This window comes from Macrobrachium rosenbergii, chromosome 27 (genome assembly GCF_040412425.1).
Source record: "Macrobrachium rosenbergii isolate ZJJX-2024 chromosome 27, ASM4041242v1, whole genome shotgun sequence".
Lineage (NCBI taxonomy): Eukaryota > Metazoa > Arthropoda > Malacostraca > Decapoda > Palaemonidae > Macrobrachium > Macrobrachium rosenbergii.
Genome location: NC_089767.1, coordinates 4,428,442 through 4,449,539, shown reverse-complemented (window position 1 = coordinate 4,449,539; position 21,098 = coordinate 4,428,442). Strand labels below are relative to the sequence as shown.

General features: G+C 35.7%; 2 protein-coding genes across 13 annotated transcripts in view; one reads left to right on the top strand and one right to left on the bottom strand.

The window, feature by feature from the left end:
- Idh3b (isocitrate dehydrogenase [NAD] subunit beta, mitochondrial) overlaps positions 1-3,074 on the top strand; it is a 45,939-nt gene extending 42,865 nt beyond the window's left edge. For 4 of the 7 annotated variants that reach the window (XM_067128766.1, XM_067128763.1, XM_067128760.1 and 1 more), the window contains one exon: positions 2,397-3,074. In XM_067128766.1, coding sequence (XP_066984867.1) covers positions 2,397-2,474 — 78 coding nt within the window. In that variant the 3' untranslated portion in view covers positions 2,475-3,074. Of the gene's footprint in view, positions 1-1,492 lie in introns of all 7 variants that reach the window. The other 3 variants (XM_067128767.1, XM_067128762.1, XM_067128765.1) reach the window with 1 other exon arrangement.
- A 9,755-nt stretch (positions 3,075-12,829) lies between these two features.
- LOC136853361 (maltose permease-like) overlaps positions 12,830-21,098 on the bottom strand; it is a 46,314-nt gene continuing 38,045 nt past the window's right edge. For all 6 annotated transcript variants that reach the window (XM_067128754.1, XM_067128755.1, XM_067128757.1 and 3 more), the window contains exons 8-11: positions 18,133-18,307; positions 15,731-15,970; positions 13,666-13,824; positions 12,830-13,341 (exon numbers count right to left, since the gene is read on the bottom strand). In XM_067128754.1, coding sequence (XP_066984855.1) covers positions 13,262-13,341; positions 13,666-13,824; positions 15,731-15,970; positions 18,133-18,307 — 654 coding nt within the window. In that variant the 3' untranslated portion in view covers positions 12,830-13,261. The remainder of the gene's footprint in view (positions 13,342-13,665; positions 13,825-15,730; positions 15,971-18,132; positions 18,308-21,098) is intronic.

Here is a 21,098-nt window from a genome sequence, read left to right as displayed (position 1 = left end):
AGGGGGCTTGATCTGATTGACACACCACTATTCCAGTAATAGCAAATATCCTGTTATTCTTTCACCATCAGAAGTTGCTAGTCTCTGAGATTAAGGGACATTGATCTGCTCATTTTCAGGCGTTCAAGTGCCAGGGACTAGATGTGGGCATGTTACTGGTCTGAGAATGCTGATTCAGTACTTTGAGAAGGTACCCAGAAGGGCTCCTAAGTAGGGTTGTCTTATAGTTCTCAGAAGTCTTTTCAGTGTGCTGAATGAGCATGTTCAGGAGTCTTCCTTAATGAACATCTCACAGAAAATTGTGTTTCTTCTAGCATTTGCGTAGTTGAAATAGATAGAGCATGAGGTACATTAGAGGTTGTGTATCTCTCAGGACATCCTTCGCTCCAGACATTGCGGTAAATCAGTCTACTATTTTTCCGGAATCTGTGCTCTGTCCCATGTTGTTGTGAGACTAGTTATTATTTGTGCTCACAGGACAAGTAAAATTTAAGAGTTCGCATGGTTAGAGCCATTTTCAGTTTTAAATATAATTACTTGAGGGTAATACACTTGCTTAGATTGGCTTTTACTTCCTTGGAGCAGTAGTAGCAGAGGGCCAAGCTTTAACCGAGGTGAAAATTCTGGGGAATCTCCTTCTACTTCATCATTTTAATTCATCCTTGTCTTCAGTTAATATTATCAAAAGAGACTCTATTGAGATTACAAGCATTAATGTGTCAACTGAATGGTAAGGTGTTGTATATGCTAAGGGGAACTTATCAATACAAATATCTCAGTTTCAGTCTTAGAGTTTTTAAAACTTGAATAACCATTGGCATTATTTGAACCTTGGTCTTGACTCAGTCAGCTCTCCAGTAATCTCCTGCATTCGTCAGTTATTTGCAAACATGGAAGGGGCTCAGATCTTCTCGACCTCATCTAAATTTCAATTGTTGCACAATGCGATTGATGGGGTTGTGATGAAAAAGTTTTCAAAACACGAACTAGTTTCTTCATCTATGTAAACCTGTCATCATGTACATATTTCCTTCCTCCAAGCCTCTTGATTCTTGCTGTTTCATATCCAGACTGTACAAACAGTGAATAGGGTGGTTGCATCCTACTGGTGGAGCCAGGTGGTGGGTGCTTTAAGCATCTTTTTATGTCTAGAGGACAAAAGGCTTCAAGTCAAGGAACATTTGAGACTGCAGATGTGGGCACCAAATGGTTGATAGATATGTTTGAATATGCTTTAAAAACTCAGTGTTTAGTGGCTGTTCATACAGAGCAATATTTCCCAGACGGCATGTATTTTGACGGATGATTCTAATTTTATATTTATGTATACTGAAAGCTGTTTGTCAAGTTCCAGTGAGGAGGTTTTGTGTTATTTTATATATGACAGTTCTATTTTACATCAGGATTTTGAATGCCGATACTCTTTCATTATGTGTATGTATTCTTCTAATATTTCTCCCTTACTTCCTGCCTGCTATGTGGTAACAATTAGATAAGGACGAAGGACATGGGAGGCTTTGCCACAACTACAGCGTTTGCTAATGCTGTCATCGCCAACCTCAGCCATTAAGAAGGGAAATTTGAAACTTTGATTGCATTTAGTTAAAGATAGCTAGTCATAACACCAAAGTTGTTGGAAAACTGCTAATATACTATGGTTTGGTCTTATTTGATAACTTTGGCATTAGCTACTTTAGTTTTGTATCGGTTTTCTAGTAAGATGACCTAGCGTAGCAATGCCCTGTAATGATTTTGTTTAACAACATCCTCAACTTTTCGTTCAAAAGTCAAGAAAGAGATTTATTTTCTTACCTTTGTCTTCTGTTGGAATTGTATGTCTAGGATGTGGTAGGAGTTAACGTAATGTGGATGCTTAGAGTTATGATTTCGGAGGCCACACATTATTTGGAGTTCACTTACCAAATTCCTCTTAAGCATGGAACACATATTGTGTCCAAAGTTTTTTCATTTACAGGCATCAGTTGAGTTGCAGAATCTTAAATGTGCATGAAGTAATGTTTTCATTTAATTTCCAGGCTTATGCCTGTAAACATTTTTTGTTGTTTTGAATTTAGCTGGGCACTCAGCTGTCACATAACACAATACACAAATTGTTCTACTACATTTAGGTTATGTGCCAGCTGTTAAATTTTATGCAGATTTATGCAGTGGGACTTCATAAACTGCATGGATTGAGTCACAGAGTCACAATTGCATGTTTATATGTTGCATGGTCCATTTCATTTCTCTTTTGTTTAGGTTACTCCAGTATTTAGCAGTAATATTTTTGCATGACTGTTATTTTACGTACCATGTAAGTTAACCTTGTAAGGTATTGTGCATGCTTATAGAGCAGACGTAACCTCAAGTCTTTGTTTTCAACTTCTTCCACGTAGGTTCGCACCAAGGACATGGGAGGCCACTCTACTACCTTCGACTTTTCACGAGCTGTTATTTCCAACTTGCATTACTGATTTTAAAGAGTGGTCCCGGTAACTCCTCCCCCATTTTTTGTTTTGTTTAAAGAAACTCAGTTATTGTTGTACATGTCAATTTGTTTTGTTATTTTCCTGTATGTACCATTACCAGAATCTATGTACAGTATTAAAATTACATAGGCTTTCTTGTTGTGGTTTTGGTAATTTATCGTTTTCTGTGGAGCCAAGAACTCAAAGTCTACCTAATGTTTAATAATTTAAGAGATGCAGTTATACTGAAGGCTTAGGAAGTGTACTTGAATTTTTAATAAATTGTTCAAAACCTGTTTTCATCAAATTGAAAAAAAAATAAAATTTTTTAGGCCATTTAGCAGTATTGTTCTGGTAACAAAGTTGTTATTGTTAGACATTTGTGTGTAGATTGGACCTTAAGGTATTGACTAGCTTTCTAAAGCTTAATGGAAAGTAGTAGCCAACTTAGTACTTTGCAATTGTAGAAGTATCAAAAGATAGAAAAATAATTACTCTGTGAGAGGTTGAACCACTTCACAAAGCATATTTTAGAAGTGATTTATGTAGGATGTATGTATATAAAATGTAAATATGGCACTATAATACATTTTGGTTATTGAAAAACATCTTTTATTGCTGCTGTTTGAATCCTCTTTATGTTAATTTTGAAATTAATGAACCTAATCATTTCTAGGTGTCCTAGAAGTATTGCAAATGGTTATCATCATTATGATGGATTTGTTGGCCAGATGGTGAAAATGAAGGTAAATTCCTATTTTCAGTCTTAAGATAATGTAGTGCCTTTTTAATAATTTTATTCATTGATTTTCTTTGATTCTTTGTTGTGGGATATTTAGCAACTTATGATATGACCAAATCACTCGATTTAAACCATTTGCAGTAAAAATCAGAAATGGTTAATTAAAGACACCCAGGTCTCTTGAGGCTAGTTTTACTACTTCTTAATTGTCAAGAAGTAAGAATTGGCATTCAGCAGCCATATAGGTATGAATGTGTAGTGTTGTGTGCTATGGAAACAAGCGAAGCAAAGTCCAGCTCATTACCAAATATTGATGATGAACTAGCTCTCTTACCCTTTTACATGAAAGCTGTCAATTCTCCCTCACAGTTCCATGATTGTGGGAGGTGTCTATTGACCCAACACTGATTTGAGACAATTACAACTGTCATAGAGGTACAGTTCATGTGACAGGGTATGTCGGTGTGATTGCTACCCAACATGGCCTAGTCATATTTTGTTGAGTTCGTTGCCAGGTGCTGGAATGACTTTCTTTAAAACGTTTATTCAAATACAGTATAGACATTCTGGGTGGTGCATATAAAGGGTGCTTTTCAAGGAAATGCTGTTATGCTTCTTTATTTATTTACCCAATTTCAAGTTTATTCTGATGATTTAAAGTTTAAGAAAGTTGTAATGTTTTGTTTTAGTGTTCAAGTGTATCTGAAAGTATTTGTGAAAAGTAAGAATTTTGTAGAAGCAGGACAAAACACTTTTTATCGAGTCTGACGTCAGTATTAAAGATAAGTAAGACTTTATGAATTCATGAACTGAGTATGCCGTGTACTAAAATGTACCTTCAACATATGTAGAAGTATAGTTCCAGGGCTTAGTGCCAAAGCCGTATGTGTTCCTAAGGGGATAGAAACCATTGCCTTTTATTTGGAGTATCTGCTTAAGATTTGGGAAACAAAGATAGCATGGTAGAGATGGTGAGGTCTGTGGGAAAATACCCCCACATTAACCAGTCACTTTTTCTTCAGTTGTGATTCTTGAATTTGGATGACCAGTCTGCAGCTCTGCTTCTTTTAAGTTTTTGTGTTTTTTGTGGCCTTTTGTCTCTCTGTTGTCATATTTTTCTCAAAATAAAAATAAAAATGTGAGCAACACTGGTGTGGAAGACTTGGATGGCCTTGTGGTCATTTCATGTCTCCCACCTCACTAGACCCACATAAGCGTTGTTCTTTTTGTAGGGAAAGACTGTGTCCATTTTTCCCCTTGTGCAGAAAGTGCTGATTGGTCCTCTCCTCAGTGGAAAATTTTGGTAAATGGAGGAGGAATTTCTGGAGGTTTTTAAGAAGCTTGCTTTTCAGAAGCCCAGACAGTCTGCTGAGCCCCCTTTGTCTAAGGAGGAAGGGGATGAAAGTTTTTCTAGCCTAACCTGTCCAAAAATACTACAATTATGCAATCCACCCACCTGTTCATGTTATTCTTCTTTTATAATCCAGTTTTAGCAACAAAAAACCACAAAACAGACTTACAACTCAAAATTGACAATCTAACCATCAGAGAACTCTCTCTACCTCACCACAGTGTTTTCATCTCTTCCGCCTGCATTCTTTACATTTTGCTTCCTCCCTGCCATTTGTCGTCCTGTGATGTCACAACACGAATGGATACTTTTAAACATAAGAAATGTTTTGCTATAAAAACATCTTTTAAAATTAAACATGCTTTTTATACATTTCGTAATGCCCATACCATTTCACTAATGAAGAAAATAAAAATTAAAATAATAATGATTAAACTACTAAAACTGACATATAATCACACCTTCTTCTCCCTCCCCTCCAACCTCTTCTTATTCCTAATCCCCTCAAATCTCCATTATTCTGCAATTCTTTACCTTCTACGTGATTTCTAATATTTTCCCCTGAAACTCCCACTTTAGTCAGTGCATCGGGTATCTGATGCTTTCCTTTCATCCATCTCACCACCTTTATTTCTCCAGATTCTATTGTTTCTCTTATTGCTGCAATTTCAGTTTTTAATCTCTTACTATTTACTCCAGTACTTGATTTTATTGTCATTAGGGTTTTACTATCAGTTTTAACCAGTGCTTTTTTTTGCACTCATTAGGCTTTTACTCTCAGTTTTAACCAGTGCTTCTAATTTTCTCCCTCCTGCTATCTCTTCCCACAAATGTTTGAATTTATATATCAATCCTTGGTTGGATTCCACACAAGTTGAGGTCCCTGCTAGGTCAATGGTGGACTTTGCTAATCCTGGGCCTTCTGGAGAGCTTTCAGCTCAGTGGTCTGTAAAACTAAGGACTTCTCTTCCCACAATTGTTTCAAAAATCAATCTTTCATGGCCTCCCCAACCAGGGTTGTGCTTCAATGGTGGACCATCTTCATTTTATTCCCTAAATCTGTCAAAGATATCTGCAGTTGACCATCTTCATTATTAAATCATTTTCTTCTTTAAACTCATCTTCTTTATCACTTATCTTCTCATCATGTTCTTAGTTTTTGTCACCATTTTAATCAGCTTTTTCATATCTTGAGTCGTCCTTCATTAAAAGCTTTACTTAATTCACTAACATCGAATGGTGTTTTTGGCATGGTATGTAGTGATACCCAATTCAACTGTCTTACCACTGATCTATACTCTGGTAACTCCTTTTGTCTTAATACTCTATTACCTGTAAATCTTTTAGCTTCTGGTTCTCTTATAGAATTTATATCCTGCCACTGATTAAGACAGATTCTATTTTCCTTATGCTCTACTATTACTCCTATATACTTAAAACTTTTACTTTCTTATTTCCTATTTGCAATTTCCCTTTCAATTTCCCAGTTGTTTCCTTTAAAAATCCTTCAGTTTCTCCATAGCAAAAATCATCTACATATGTTCATAAAACACCATTCAATTTATTGTCTTTCCTCCAAAAGAATATATTAGGTTTTAATCTACTCTCGCCTTAAGCTCCTCCATCACTTTTACCACCTTAAAATACCATGCCTTTGCTTCATCCTTGAGCCCATAAACAGTTTTCTTCAATTTCCATAATCCACTCCAACCATCTTCACTAGGTGGTTTTAAATATACCTCTCGTTGTATTTCATCACCTTGTAGATACGCAGTTTTTACAGCTAATGTATAACACTTCCAATCTTTCAAGTTTTATTACTGTCAAACGAAATTTTAAAATTTCTCCATTGCACGTAGGAGTGTCTTTTTCCCATTCGGCCATTTCTTCTTCAAAACCCTGTAGCTACCAATCTTGCTTTACATATCCTTTCCCCCCCTTTTATCTTTTCAGTTATTATCCATCATGTAGATGTAGCTTTTTGTCCAGTGTCATTTACCTCATATATCTTGTTTTCCCTCCAACTTTGCAGTTCTTTTTCTTTAGCTTCAATTATGCTTCTATTTTCAAATCCCAGCAAAACCTCTTCTTCATCTTCAATTTTTTCTACATGGCTGTGGTCTCCTAAGTTAACCCATCCCTTGTCACATGACTGCGAGTCTTCTACATTGTATGAATCAGCCCAAGATTTGCTTGATCTTTTTCTTTCAAGACTTAACATAGTCTCCCCTTCATCTTCCAATGTTCCTCTGCCAAATCTCTTTCTGTAGCCTCTTCTATATCTGCATTCCTTCTCCAGCCCGTTATCATCTTTCCTTCCTGCCCATCTATATTTCCTTCCTTTGATGCGCAGGATCCATCCTTCACAGTGTGTGTTTTATGTATTTTAGGTATCTTTTCTTTTTCTGGTGATAGTCTTTGAATCCTAGTAACATGTGTTCTTGCTACTTCTCTTAGAGAAGCCCCATGTTTAACCATTACCGTTTTACCTGATACTCCCACTACCTGAGCAGGTCCTCTCCATTCATTTTCATTTTCTCTCTTATAGAATACCTCGTCTCCCACTACTGCTCCTTCAAATTTATGTTCTCTGACATTTTTGTTTAAAGCAATTCTTATTTATGTTACAAGACTCATTTTTGATAAACACTTCTCTGACCTTATGCATTGCATTCAGTGTATCCCTTACTGTGCTTTCTCTCTGCTTGCAGGACTTGAACTCTCTTCTCCCATTAAATTTGACAAAGAAGGTTTTTTTCCAAATACTAATTGGTTAGGGGAGAAACCACCATTATTTGTTAATTAACCAGTTCTTAGCACTCACTACCCATCTTAATGCTACGGACCAATTCACTTCCTCATCATCTTTCATCTTTCTTAAGCTTTCTTTGATTGTGCCTACCATCTTTTCACATATTCCATTGCTCCATGTAGATTCAGATGCTGTGGCCAATACTTTAATATTCCATCTTTTTGCCATTCTCAAATTCTCCCTTGTTGTCTGGTAATATTTTAGAAGGCGCTCCAAATATAGCAAACCACCCATCAAAAAGTGTCTTTACAATAGTTTCTGGTCTCTTGTCTTTTATCCGAAAAGCCTGACAATACCTTGTTGCCACATCTACCATTACCAAGAACTTTCTCTCTTCTATCTCTCCCACATCCATAGCTACAACTTCATTAAATCCTACTACTGGTTTAGCTGGGTTTATTTTGTATCTTTTACATACCTCACAAGTTACAATTAAGTCTGATAGTAACTTTTTTATTTCCTCTTTTTCTTTCTCTCTCAAACCATCACATTGTGCTTCTTCTGTTAGCCTCCATATTTTATCTCCACTTCTTTGACCAAATTGTAGATGTAACTTCATCATTGCACCTTTAATTTCCTTAGACTCTTTCCCTTCCATCCCTCCAGTAACAATTCTTCTACCTTCCTCCTCAAAATTGGTATTCTTAAGTGGCCCTGTTTGTCTTCTCTTAACTTTATCTTCATTTCCACTAATACTTCTATTTTAACAATTCTCTTAAATTTATAGTCATACCCATTTTACTCATGTTTTCTTACCTATTAACAACGGTACATCACCCTGCAAAATTTCTGTCTTCAACATTCTCCTCAGTTCTTCATGATTCAAACCAACAACAGGCATGCTAGCCACAGTTCCCTACAAACTGTTGATTTACATCCTGAGTCTAAAATTGCATCAGCCTCTTCCCAAGATTCTTCCTCTGTTTTACTAACCTCTCTCTTACATAAACTTTTTCTTCTTTTTGTCCAGTGTCTGGATTTCTTCTTATGTTGAAAATTCTGAGGACAATCTTTAGGCCAATGCCATTCTGATTTGCATATTGCACACAGTGGTACTTTCCCTTCTCTATTTATAGGATTTCTTCCACCTCTACCTCGATTCCCTTTTCCCCGATATCTTTGATTTTCCCTCCCTTTCCCAAATTTGACACAACCTTCTGATCCCAACCATTCCACCTCCTCTTTATTCCCTAATCCCTCAAATATTCTTTCCATTATTTGTGACACTGTTTTATATTCCTACTTTTCTTGACCACAAACTGCTAATACCATTTGGTTTTGATTTTCTGTGAGATTTGCTTGTTGCAGTACATGAAAACCTGCTTCCCCTTCAAACATGCTTTTCCCTGTCGCTCTATTACACGCTGACTCTGCCTTTTCATGCCTAATTATAAAATCTCTCATCTTTTCACCAGATTCTCTTTCTATTTTGGCGCTGATGGGTTCTGGCGCTTGGTCTTCAAGACCTGAATTTCATAATCAGTCAATCAACTCTTTCTATTTTAAAATAGTTTTTCATTTTACTGAAATTTTCTGTCAGCGTATCTTTCAGATACACTTCATCTAGTTGGGACAGGATTATCTTTGAACCCTCTTTACCCTTAAGTTCATCTCTATCTATCCCTTCTGGTAATTATAAAAGCTTTTTAAGCTCATTCTTATCTCTATCCCCAGATATTTCACTTCTTCTCCACACACCACAAGCCAATCCTCTACTTGTCCTCTTCATCCTTTATAATCAATCGCCCTGTGTCCCGCTAAATCTCAGACAGTCTCTTTTCCAATTCATCTCCAAAAATTTATCATTGAATCAGTATGTTTTTAACCAGCCATGCTCTGCTACCACTTGAAAGTTTTTCTAGCCTAACCTGTCCAAAATACTACAGTTATGCAATCCACCTACCTGCTCACGTTGTTCTTCTTTTATAATTAGTGCCGAAATTACAAAATTTTTTCTGTGTTTATTTTAAGCCAAATGCATCTTAATCATACCTTGCCAATGAAATACAAAATCTTAAGTATCCTGTGGTATTACCATCATCATATCTAAGCACTAAATCTGCGAAAAAACTTCGTAGTTACGGGCACAACTTTCGAGATCAAGACCAATTCATTGCTGAGGAAAATCCATCACCATCTGTGCGTGCGTATTAGCAGACTAAGTGCTTTTGTGACAGAACTGCCCCCTCATTAAAAAATTATTCGTGATGAAATTGCCACATTTTTTCAGTGTTCATATCTTAATTATACCTTGCCAATAAAATACAAATTCATAAGTACCTTGAGGTATTACCATCATCATATCTAAGTACTGAATCCACTAAAAAATCACCATATATCGACAATTTATATATTAGACCATTTAGACTTTGGCCTTCACTTTCTCCCAGAAATGCCAAAGGAAACTGAAACGCGTTCGTTAATACACACAGGAAACCGAAAACCGTTGCAGCTCTTTTTACAGTGTCTAAAATTACCATCATGATAATTTAATATTTATATAGCCAACGGACACTATATCTTAATAACCTAGCACCTAGGTTTTATACGATAACGGTCAAATACCAGTCTTAAAAATGAGGTGATGATTAGGTGACTGAACAGTCCCTGGTTAAATGAAGTTGTGCATACAGTATGCTCAAACAGACTTCATCCCTGTAGACCTGCTGACGTCTTTCATCATTTGTTGTTTTTTTCATTATTACTGTAAAATCATTCAGTTAAATTCTGATCTGACTAAAAGGGAGAGAGAGAGAGAGAGAGAGAGAGAGAGAGAGAGAGAGAGAGAGAGAGAGAGAGGCTAACATTAGTACAGGTTTTCGCTGATGGTAAGGCAGTTCCTGTGTGATTTTTGCTTTTAAATATGACTTGATACGGTCACTGACGTGACATTCTTTTGTTACGGATGGTATGTATAATTTGTCAAAGGGTCCCCTATGTAGTCTTTGCAGAGAGTCATTCGTTATCCATTTCCATGAGTGAACTGCTTCACACACTAACCTTTCGGTATACGTGGATTTCTGGTTGCGGAAGTCTGTACGACACTCAGTTATTCCCCGAGCAGAGAGTCGCCTTTAATGAATTTAAGACAGAATTATTAATCTCAGGAAAGAAAAGCATTTTCATTGACAGTACACATTCTTCACATGACAGAACAATTCAAAGGAGATGTAGGACAATTTTTCTCAGTTCTTCAGAGTTTTCCCAGGAAGTTCCAGCTTAGTCAGTTAGTATGTATATAATTATATATGTGTATATATATATAGAGTATATATACAGTATATATATATGTATACTGTATATATATGTATGTATAATATTTATATAAATAAATTTCTAACATTGAGATTGAAGCCCAGTTTCTTAGATAATAGGCCAGGATATATATATATATATATATATATATATATATATATATATATATATATATATATATATATATATATATATATATATTCATATATATATAAATATATATTTATATATATATATATATATACATATACATATATATATATATATATATATATATATATATATATATATACATATAATATATATATATATATATATATATATATATATATATATATATATATATATATATATATATATATATATATATATTGTATATATATATATATATATATATATATATATATATATATATATATATATATATATATATATATATATATATGTACACATACATATGTTCATACATACATAAATACATATTTACAAGCTGTCCTGGTTATCAGCGGGATTGTGTTCCGACGGCATGACGATAAGTGAAAATTGCCGATAATCGAGACAATGCACCGATAACCAGAGATCTGCACCTCTGTTAGGTATGTATCAGTGCTAGTACCCAATTACTGGCACTACTAAGCGGAAATTGGCACATATTGGCACCAAAAATCATCTATTTTCGTTGCTAGACAAGCACCGTAAAACCAGATCGTCAATAACTGGGAAAACTCACCCATTCGCGGATTTTCTCGTAGAGCAATGTTCTGTATTTTCACATTATTTTCATGGCTAAATACTGTACTGTAAGTACAAATACATTTTATGGTAAAATAATAATTTACAGCACTAATTTTTAAATAAGATTAATAAGATTAAATAATAACATTCAATAATAAAAATAATAATTCTCTCTCTCTCTCTCTCACTGAGATGAGAGAATTTTTATGCATATGTAATATGTATGTATGTTTGTTTTGTATGATAAATAAATGATTTACTAATTTAAATAATAACATTCAGTAATAAAAATAATAATTCTCTCTCTCACTGAGATGAGAGAATTTTTATGCATATGTAATATGTATGTTTATTTGTTTTGTATGATGAATAAATGATTTACTAATTTTCAGGTGTTAATATCAGTGTAAGCACAGCAAAATATCAATTCATTAAAGAAAATATAGTGAATTAGTAAGATTTTAGTTCAATCCCTGATCTTTTTCTGTATCCAACTTAGGGGGAGGGATGAAGGCGTAACTGTTATTATGCAAAAAAAGGGTTAGCACCTCGCCGAAGAGTCTCTCTATATCTCTCATCTACTAATCTAGATTATTTTCTTTGTATTTCATATCTCTCTCTCTCTCTCTCTCTCTCTCTCTCTGAGATAGATTTTTTATGCATATGTAACATATATGTTTGTTTGTTTTGTATACTGTAGCCTTATAGAAAAACATGGTGTTGCTTTGTTATTAATTTTTTCATATTTTTCATGCTATAATTACAACATTTATGCCTTTCTATAGTAAATTATTTAAAATTTTAAAAGAAAACATATCGATTCCCAGTCTTTTCCGAAAACTTGGAGGGCGGGGGGTTGTAATCTAACTGTCAATTGTCTTGACATATTGACATATTGACCACAAGGGGGAGGAAGTGTTGCCCACTGAAGGTCAAATATGTTGCCCACAAGGATACTGAAAAATTTCTCTCTCTCTCTCTCTCTTACTGGCTGGAAGGGTTAGAAGTATATGCATATATATTTTTAAGGGTGGAATGTTTAAGATGACTTTGAAATAATATTAATAATACCATTTCAAAGATTAATACAATACTGTAGTAGGATAATAATTTAAGGTATGTTTGATGTAGGATGCTAGTTTAAGGTCTACATTTGGTATTTGAACTTTGAAGATAGGCAATTATAAGTGTTTTTAGAGGGGTGGGTGTTAACTATTTGTGGATTTTAACCTCGTGGGGGCAGGGGTTTGTGGTATGCATCCCCGTGAATACAGGGGTTTACTGTATACATATATACGTTTTATATACGTTTTATATATATATATATATATATATATATATATATATATATATATATATATATATATATATATATATATATATATATATATATATATATATATATATATATATATGCATATATAAAATTAACAAGATTTTGCATATAGATGAAACAAATAGCCATCCAAGTAGCATTACTTTTATTTTATTAAGTAAAGGTCATAAATAATATATATATGCAAAAATAACATCTAGATAACACGCGTTGCTCGAGATCCATTTACATACGGATAATCATCTCAAACTTGTTGCCTTTGATACAAACAGGCATTCTTTATTTAGTCAGTGAGAGTGGTGGGGTGTGAAAGCTCACTTTGGTCTAGGATCTTTGTTGATGTGAAGACAGTGTTGTTTCTCTGCAGTTGATGTGAAGACAGTGTTGTTTCTCTGCAGATCATCCCAAATTCTTTGGCTCGTATTTTAAGAGGTTCACCATTGCGTAAAGATCACCGTTAGGGGCGTTTAAGTGTGTTACAAGAAACGTAGAGCGACTTCTGGTAACTGTTCCCTCGAGTGGACTTCACTGTTTTAGAAGCTACTGCACAAGTATCCTCTGATCAGGTGATAGTGTTAACTCCTTGCAGCTTCTCCATTTCTTCTTCAGCTGCTGACTCGTTCGGTTTTCCATCTTTCCTTCCTGCAAGTGATCGAAACTTAGGCATTGATATGCATCTGGCAATACTTCTCGTTCAAGTCATTACTATTACAGTGTAAGGAACTGCTTAACAGTAATGGGTAATTTTTGTCCCCATTTATAATTGACCAAATTTCTGGTTGGTTATATTATTATGCAAAGAATTGTTCACTTTCTGTCATAACAAAAGAATTTTTAAATTGGGCATTAAATACTTATATGTAATAGTTAGTCTTCATAGTGGGATTCTTATATGACCATAAAAACGTAAAAAAATTTCAAATGGTAAACATTTCATGACAAAACATTTCAAAAGAAAATCCATACCTCTTACATGCTGACTCTTCATGGACTGAGAAATGATCAGGTGAATTGCAAGAAAGATGAAGGCATAGATTCCATTTGCAATTCCTGCAGTAAGGAAAGCTTTCCAACCAGTCATCATTTCGAATAGCCAGCCCCCCACAAGGCCTCCTACACCAGTACCTGAAAAAAGAGGAATTGTGAATTCTAGTTTTAGAAAAGAGTAAATTGCATTTAACAAGTTCATTCTTAATTTTCTGATGAAAATAAAATTTCAGGCTATCATCCATGAAAATCTACTATCTCAGTATTTTCTGGTAATATACTGGAACATCTTATGCCTCCAGGTTAAAGCTGATGACTGCACATCATTCTGCAACTGCAAAGGCCTCTCAGTGAAAGAATACAAAAAGCTACACTTGCTTATATAGAGCTATAGAAGGCTAACCTGTCATGTACCTTTTAGTGCGTGTGTTTTTTTAATGAATGAGGCTGGAGGAAACAAAGGGACAGTACAGCAAAGGTTACTGAATAATTGTTGTTATAGGATTATGAAATCATGAGGCTACAGTATTCAATTTTTTTAATCAAAACAAGTAGGCATTCATATGGATCCAGCTTAGGAAGTCAGTAATCTTCATGAGGAAGTTCAACATGTATTATGGCGCCCATGGCTCCTTATATACAGTACAGGCAGTCCCCGGTTTACGATGGGGGTTCCGTTTTTATGCCGCGTCATAAACCGAAAAATTGTCGATTACCGTCAAAAATCCTAAGAAAACCTTACTTTTAATGTTTTGGGTGTATCGAAACTTTTAATGTTTTGTGTGTATTGAAAATGATGTAAACTGTATTTTTATTGAGTTTTTCATAAAAAAAACTCCAAATTTTGATTATTGTGCCATTTTGGAGACATATTTCTTCCGTCGGATCGGCGTATGACACGTCGTAACCCCAGAACATGTGTTGTAAACCTGGAAATAATTTCTGATGAATATATTTGAAAAACATCGTAACCTCGTGAACGTTGTAAGCCAGAACCGTCATAAACTGGGGACTGCCTGTATTGCTATTTCTTTGAAACTATGTTGATTTACTGTTCATCTAATCACTTTGGTCCCTTCCCTCCTTGCTCCAGTACCCAACTTTCAGCTATGGCCTACAAAGTTGTGATGCCCGGTAGCTGAAACTAAGGATCACTCAATCCTGTACTCTGGCTATCTGAAATTTTCTGATAGTGACATATAATTACAGGCAGTCCCCTGGTTACGATGGGCTCGACTTAGTTTATGACACTCTTCAAATACAGTAAACCCCCCGTATTCGCGTTCTCATGATTCACGGACTCACGCATTCGTGGGTTTCTCTGTGGAACATATCTAGCCATCATTCGCGGAAAATTCGCCCATTCACGGTATTTTTCACTGAGAAACATTCACTAATTACTGTATTTTCATATAATTTTCATGAATAAATGCATTTTTTGTGATAAAACTATTAAAATACTCAGGTATATGCATTTTTACATTGTTTTTCTGTGTTTAAAACAGGGTTTTTCTGTGTTTAAACTATCAAAATGGGCAGTTCTAAGTGTTTTTACAGTAGTTTTAAGTATTCGTGGATTTTAGCTATTTGCGGGGGTGGTGTGGGACGCATCCCCGCAAATACGGGGGTTTCACTGTATATTATCAAAAATTATTTCCGGTGTTACAATGCATGTTTTGGTTATGACGCCAATCCGACGGAAGAAATATGGCTCCAAAAAGGGCAGAATGGTAAAAGTTTGGAGGTTTTTTGATGATTAAAAGCAAGGTTTTCTTACGATTTCCGACAGTATTTCGGGCTACAACGATTTTTGGCTTAAGACATGGCTGCTGAATGGGACTGCCTGTATAAGCAATGTGGCTTATTGAAAAAGACACTGGTGTATTATCAGCACACATTATAATGTTTCAAAGAATGTGAAAGATTATAAGAAGATGATTTGAAGTCTGAGGAGATTTTCACATTGATTGATACTGTTGCTGTAAATGCAATATTTATGAATAATTTATGAATCCTAACCCAAAAGACAAAGAGGAACTCTCACCTCCAAAGAAAGCTGCTCCGAAGATAGCCTGAGTTGTTGCCTCTGCTCCTTTGGGAGTGATGCTGTTGGCATAGGCAGCCATGGTTGCATATGCAAGGCCAAATGACATCCCATGGAAGAGTTCTATGGGTATAAACCACCACGGATTGGTCACAGTATAGTAGAAGCACAGACGGACGCAGAATGCGAGAAGTGCCAAAAAGAAGGAGTAGAAATGACCAATTCTTGCTATGATGTGACCTGTGGAGAGTCATTACCTGTCAAAATCTGCAAAATTTTTCTTGTATTCTCTGGTTATTATTTTTCATTCATGCAAGATTTTTAAATCAAAAGTTTAATTTTAAAGAATAGTGGTATGTGAATCAGACAAATGATAGTTGCCTTGAAAGAGGGGAAATTGTTTTTCTAAGAAAGTTTTGAATTAAAAAGTATTTTTTTAAGAAGAAAATGTTACATCAGAGTTGCAGACACCTACAATTTTCAACCTCATTCGTTATGGAGCTGTACCTTAATCTAGATATTTTATGTCTGCTCCTAATGAGTGGGGAAGGAGTGGCAAGTTAGTCGAAAGGTAATGGTTTGTATCAACAAACATAAAAAAAAAAAAGTTTAGAAAGGAAATATCATTGCCCTATTCTTGACAGAAATTTACTTAGGTCAATGTGATCTAGAAGTTGGCAGATTTTTCAACAAGTGGAAAGCTTTCCTTTTTTTTTGATGTTTATGGTAGAGCAGAGTTCAGGATCCAGATACCCATGAAGGAAATCCAGTAATGGTGATGACGAGTGGTTTACAGTGGGTAAAGTGACTGAAACGAAGGAAACATGCAGGAAATATAGAAGCTCAAGGTAGAAAAGAAGTTACTCAGTTGCCTTGCTGGCAGATGTATGTAGATCATGTATATTGGAAGATGTTACTGATGTAGAAGACAAGGAGGGCTAACTCCAACCCACTACAGGCTTGACTTGATTTACCGATAAGTTTTACTTGAATAGGGCTTAAGTAGCCTCAGCACGAACTTCACATACTCAAGCATAAGGCTATTTCATTCTTAGAGGAATGGTGATAAGGAGCAGAATAAGCGACAATAAAGGTTTGGCCACTGGACTTTGTTAATGTAGGGACAAGGATGCACCTTTTGAGAGTCATAATGAGGCATATGAATATTTTATTTATGTTAGAAACTGCAAAATCTGAAGATATGGAGAAAGATCCTAAGCGATTGCTGAGGGCAGTTCTTCCAGAATCTGTGACTCATCCAAAAGAGCGTTTTGCAAAGAGCTTGAAGTAGACGTGGAGAGGAGGATAGCAGGAGAAAAAGTAGGAAGGAGCAAAAGAGAGACTTCCTTCCACCACTGAAGAAATTGTGGAAGTACAGGTAATAGCATATGGGGCATGTGTATGCAATATAGCTAAAGAGGAACCCGATTAAAACCTTAAAATCTGGATGTAAATGAAGGTCGGGAAGAGTGGGAGGAGAAGCTGCCAAAGAGAGAGAAGTTTGATGTACAGCAGAGTGCTAGGTGTTGGAAGGAGTAAGTGGACATCAAGTCTCTCAAGGCTTCAGAATAATTTCTCATGCAAAAGTCCTTTGTTTTAAGTTCTGACAAGTGTGTATATTATCTGGCAGTGCAGCAGTTTAGTTGTCAGCACCAGGCAAGTGAGAAGAAGATTGGGAAATAGTGAGGAAGACTTTGGAAATGGCAGATGCATACCATCTTTCAGAGGTTAACCCCTGTGGTTCTGACTACAATTGACAAACATCGCAGGTCTTGTCTGGTCTGTTTGAGTGGGGAACATAAACTTTTTGGATCTTTGGTCACCTGGCCTTAGCATTTCCTCAGCAGATGCATGTACTGTAGTACTGTGCAGTACTGATGTAGAAATGAAACAGATTGGACTGCTGTTATTTTTAGAAAATAGACCACAACTTTTGAATTTTATTTCTTCTGGTTAGTGTAAAGGGGGTGGGGCGGGTGGTGAATCAGATTAAAGGGTGTTATGAGAAAATGGCTGGCCAACTTGTGCTTTGCCATCAAAGTTATATGGTTGGGATACAGTCCAGTACTGTATATGAATATCTGTAGGATATTCATTTGAAGGCTAAAGGTATGGACCCAGTAATGCATGCTCAAAGAAAAACATCAAGACAATCACTAAGGAATCTAGAATAGGTAGTGAAGAAAGAAGCACAAATAATATTCATACTGAATGTGTGAAAGTGAGATGTGGGGTGTTACTGCATTTGAGTGGATCTCTCACCCTCTAAGGGAGAAGATAATTCTCTTGGGTAAATTGGTAACTGATTCCCTTCAAAGCTAAACATATGGCTGCAGTAAGGCAAAGGTTTATTTTTATGTAAATACTTAAAGACATGCAATCTGAATAGTAAAATACTTCACCTGCCAGGTAGAAGAATGGCATCTCACTCAGCAAGCACTGAACAAAGACAATGAGTCCTTGCAGAAGCTTTGTAAAAGGGAAGTTTGGGTCCCACATCTTGGCCACATCCTCTACCAGGAGGAGTTGAAATGTCCAAATCATTCCACATGAAGCACCAGCCACTACACTTGTAATCTGGTCAAGGATGAAAAATTCAAATTGTGAATAATTGATAATGTTTAAATATATAGTAATGATAAAAGTTATAACACAGGGAAAATACTAATTATGAAAATTGTTCATGTTTGCTTTACAAGACAAGTACTGAATCACCAAACTGCAAAACTCAGTGTGAGAAGAATTTGCCCACTGTACAGAAAGTAGGAAAAGGAATTGAAGCAAATTGAATTTAGTGCCACATGAAACAAAATACAAAAAGATCATGGGACATTATTGCCAGAAGAGCAAATGGGTTTGAAATTTGAAAGTTACCCTCAAAATGAGATAGCAGAATCATCACATGAAAATTGTCAGTACAAACGTAGGGTGATTGAACACACCTGATAAAAATCAACCCTGAAAAACAGTACAGTACTCCTCTACATCTAGAAGAATATTCATTTTGGTGAAAATATTAATCTCATGAGAATGAGGAGAAGAATGTTGAGTGCTTGAAAATTGGTCCTTATAGCAATGAAAGAAGTTGACGGGTTTACGTGGGTGAAAATGACATTGGGAATATACCAGTCACAAGGAAGGTTGGGTCACTAATGACATGAAGAAGAAGAGAAAGACAATGCTAAGCAAAATACTTTTGTGAGGCATTGATTGAGAGATGTTAGAAGGATAACTTAAGTGATATACATTAAACCGCCGCATTCGCATTCTCACAATTCGCGGACTCACGCATTCGCGGGTTTCTCTGTGGAACGTATCTAGCCATTATTCTGTTAAAAAGGCATTGTATTTTTTGAGAAATAGATAATTACTGTATTTTCATATAATTTTTGTGATAAAACTATTAAAATACTCAGGTATAAGCATTTTACAGCTTTTTTGTGTTTAAACTATCAAAATAGGCAGTTCTAAGTGTTTTTAGAAACCATCCCCGCGAATACAAGAAACTGCCAAAGACCTGAAAGTGCTAGTGAATAAATTCACACTTCTGAAGTGGAATTGAAAAGAAACAAAAGCGTAGGAGATCGCTGCAGCATTCTACTGTTTTTCAGAATATGGAATGAGGAAGCAAAGCCTGATGATTGTGAATTGGAACTCATAGCTATGGTGCCAAAGAAAGATGACTGAATGTGGTAGCTATAGAGGCATCATGATTATGTCACTGTAATGAAAATATTCATATCTTTAAATAGGCTGAGAGAGCTTTTGATGTTGGTTTTAGAAAATGCAGGAATTGTATAGCTCAAATACGTGTTAAAAGACATTGTGTTGCAGTGGTGAAGTTGTAAAAATCGCCATGCGGCTTTTATTGATCATGAAAAATCATTTGGTACGTGTCCACAGACCAGTGTTATGGATGGCCTTACATCACTAAGGCATTCCCATTAGATACATAAAGCTAATTGAAGTTATCCACGAACAGCGTAGATGGAAAGCTAATGTTGATGGGGTCTTGTTGAGTGAATTTCCACTAAATAGTGGGATGTTACAAGGGAATGTTATTTTACCTTTGTTGGTTGCTCTTATCTTCAATTTCATAATAAAAAAGTTTTAAGAACTTGACAATAAATGCACTGATTTAATTTACCAAACAGAAAATTGAAAGTAATGAGGACAGTATGCGTAAATGGATGAAATGACATTAGATGGAGAAAGGAATATTGAAGTCAGATCTTTAAGGAACAGTGATTTTCTGTGTTTAAACTATCAAAGCTTGGGGAATGGATAATGGGCAGTTCTGAGGTTGAAAGTAGAGTGAAAACAGCTTGGGGGAATGGATAATGTAGAAATTGGAAGTGCCGAGGTGCTAAAGATTATTGATATGATTATAAGTGAATTGAGGTTGAGACTGAGATGGTATGGCATGTGTTAAGCTGAGTGAGGGTGAGGAGTGAAGAGGGCGGGGGTACCAGGTTTTGATAGTGTGAGGAAGGATTAGTTAAGCAGAGGAAGATGCAGGCGATGGATATAGTTGGAGAAGACACTTCGAGGCAACCTACGCCTTAGCTTAGTGACAGCACTGGGAACGAAGAATCCAGTACAGGTTCTTTTGAGTTGGAATTTAGTGAAAGATTAAAAAGGGAAAATCAAGCAATAGGCAAGATGAATAAGATTTGGAACTCAATTTGACTGAAATTGCATTTAAGCCTAAGATTATACATATGTTTTATCTTATTGTCATAAGGATTGTTGTATAACAATGAAAGTATATCTGAAAGGTTTTCTCTTGATTAGCTTTTAAGAAGAATCAGGAGTCAGGCTAGGGAGTTCTTTGCATAAGGGAAATTATAGAAGTTCCATAAGTAAAACTGAAGTTGGATGTGTCATTTGCAAAACCCTTTGGAGAAATTGCTAGTCAACTGGGATCCTTTGGGCACCAGCAGAGTTGGAAGACCCAGACCCACTTGGAGAGGAACTATAAGTAGGGAGGCTGGATATAATATGGGTGGGAAGTTGTGGATAATAAAGCGCAAGAGAGAGATGACAGGTAGACTTTCACAGAGGCCCTTTTCTCCACACTGTATTGGAAGCAGGGATGATGGTGATGATTCTTCCACCAGAGCAAGAAGAAAGATTGCCATTTGAAGTGTCATGTCTTGGGAAGAAAGGACAAATTCCAAAGTTTTTGTATTTGTTCGTAGGATGATGACCCTGATTGTCAGTCAAAATGTGTACATGTCGTTTGCGAGAGGCAATAAACTAGCTGGAGCTTCCACAAAATTGAATAGGAAATAAAGAGCAGAGCCAAAAATTTATACAGTAGTAATTTTGAGATGAAGATGAATAGATGAATGGATAAAAACACATA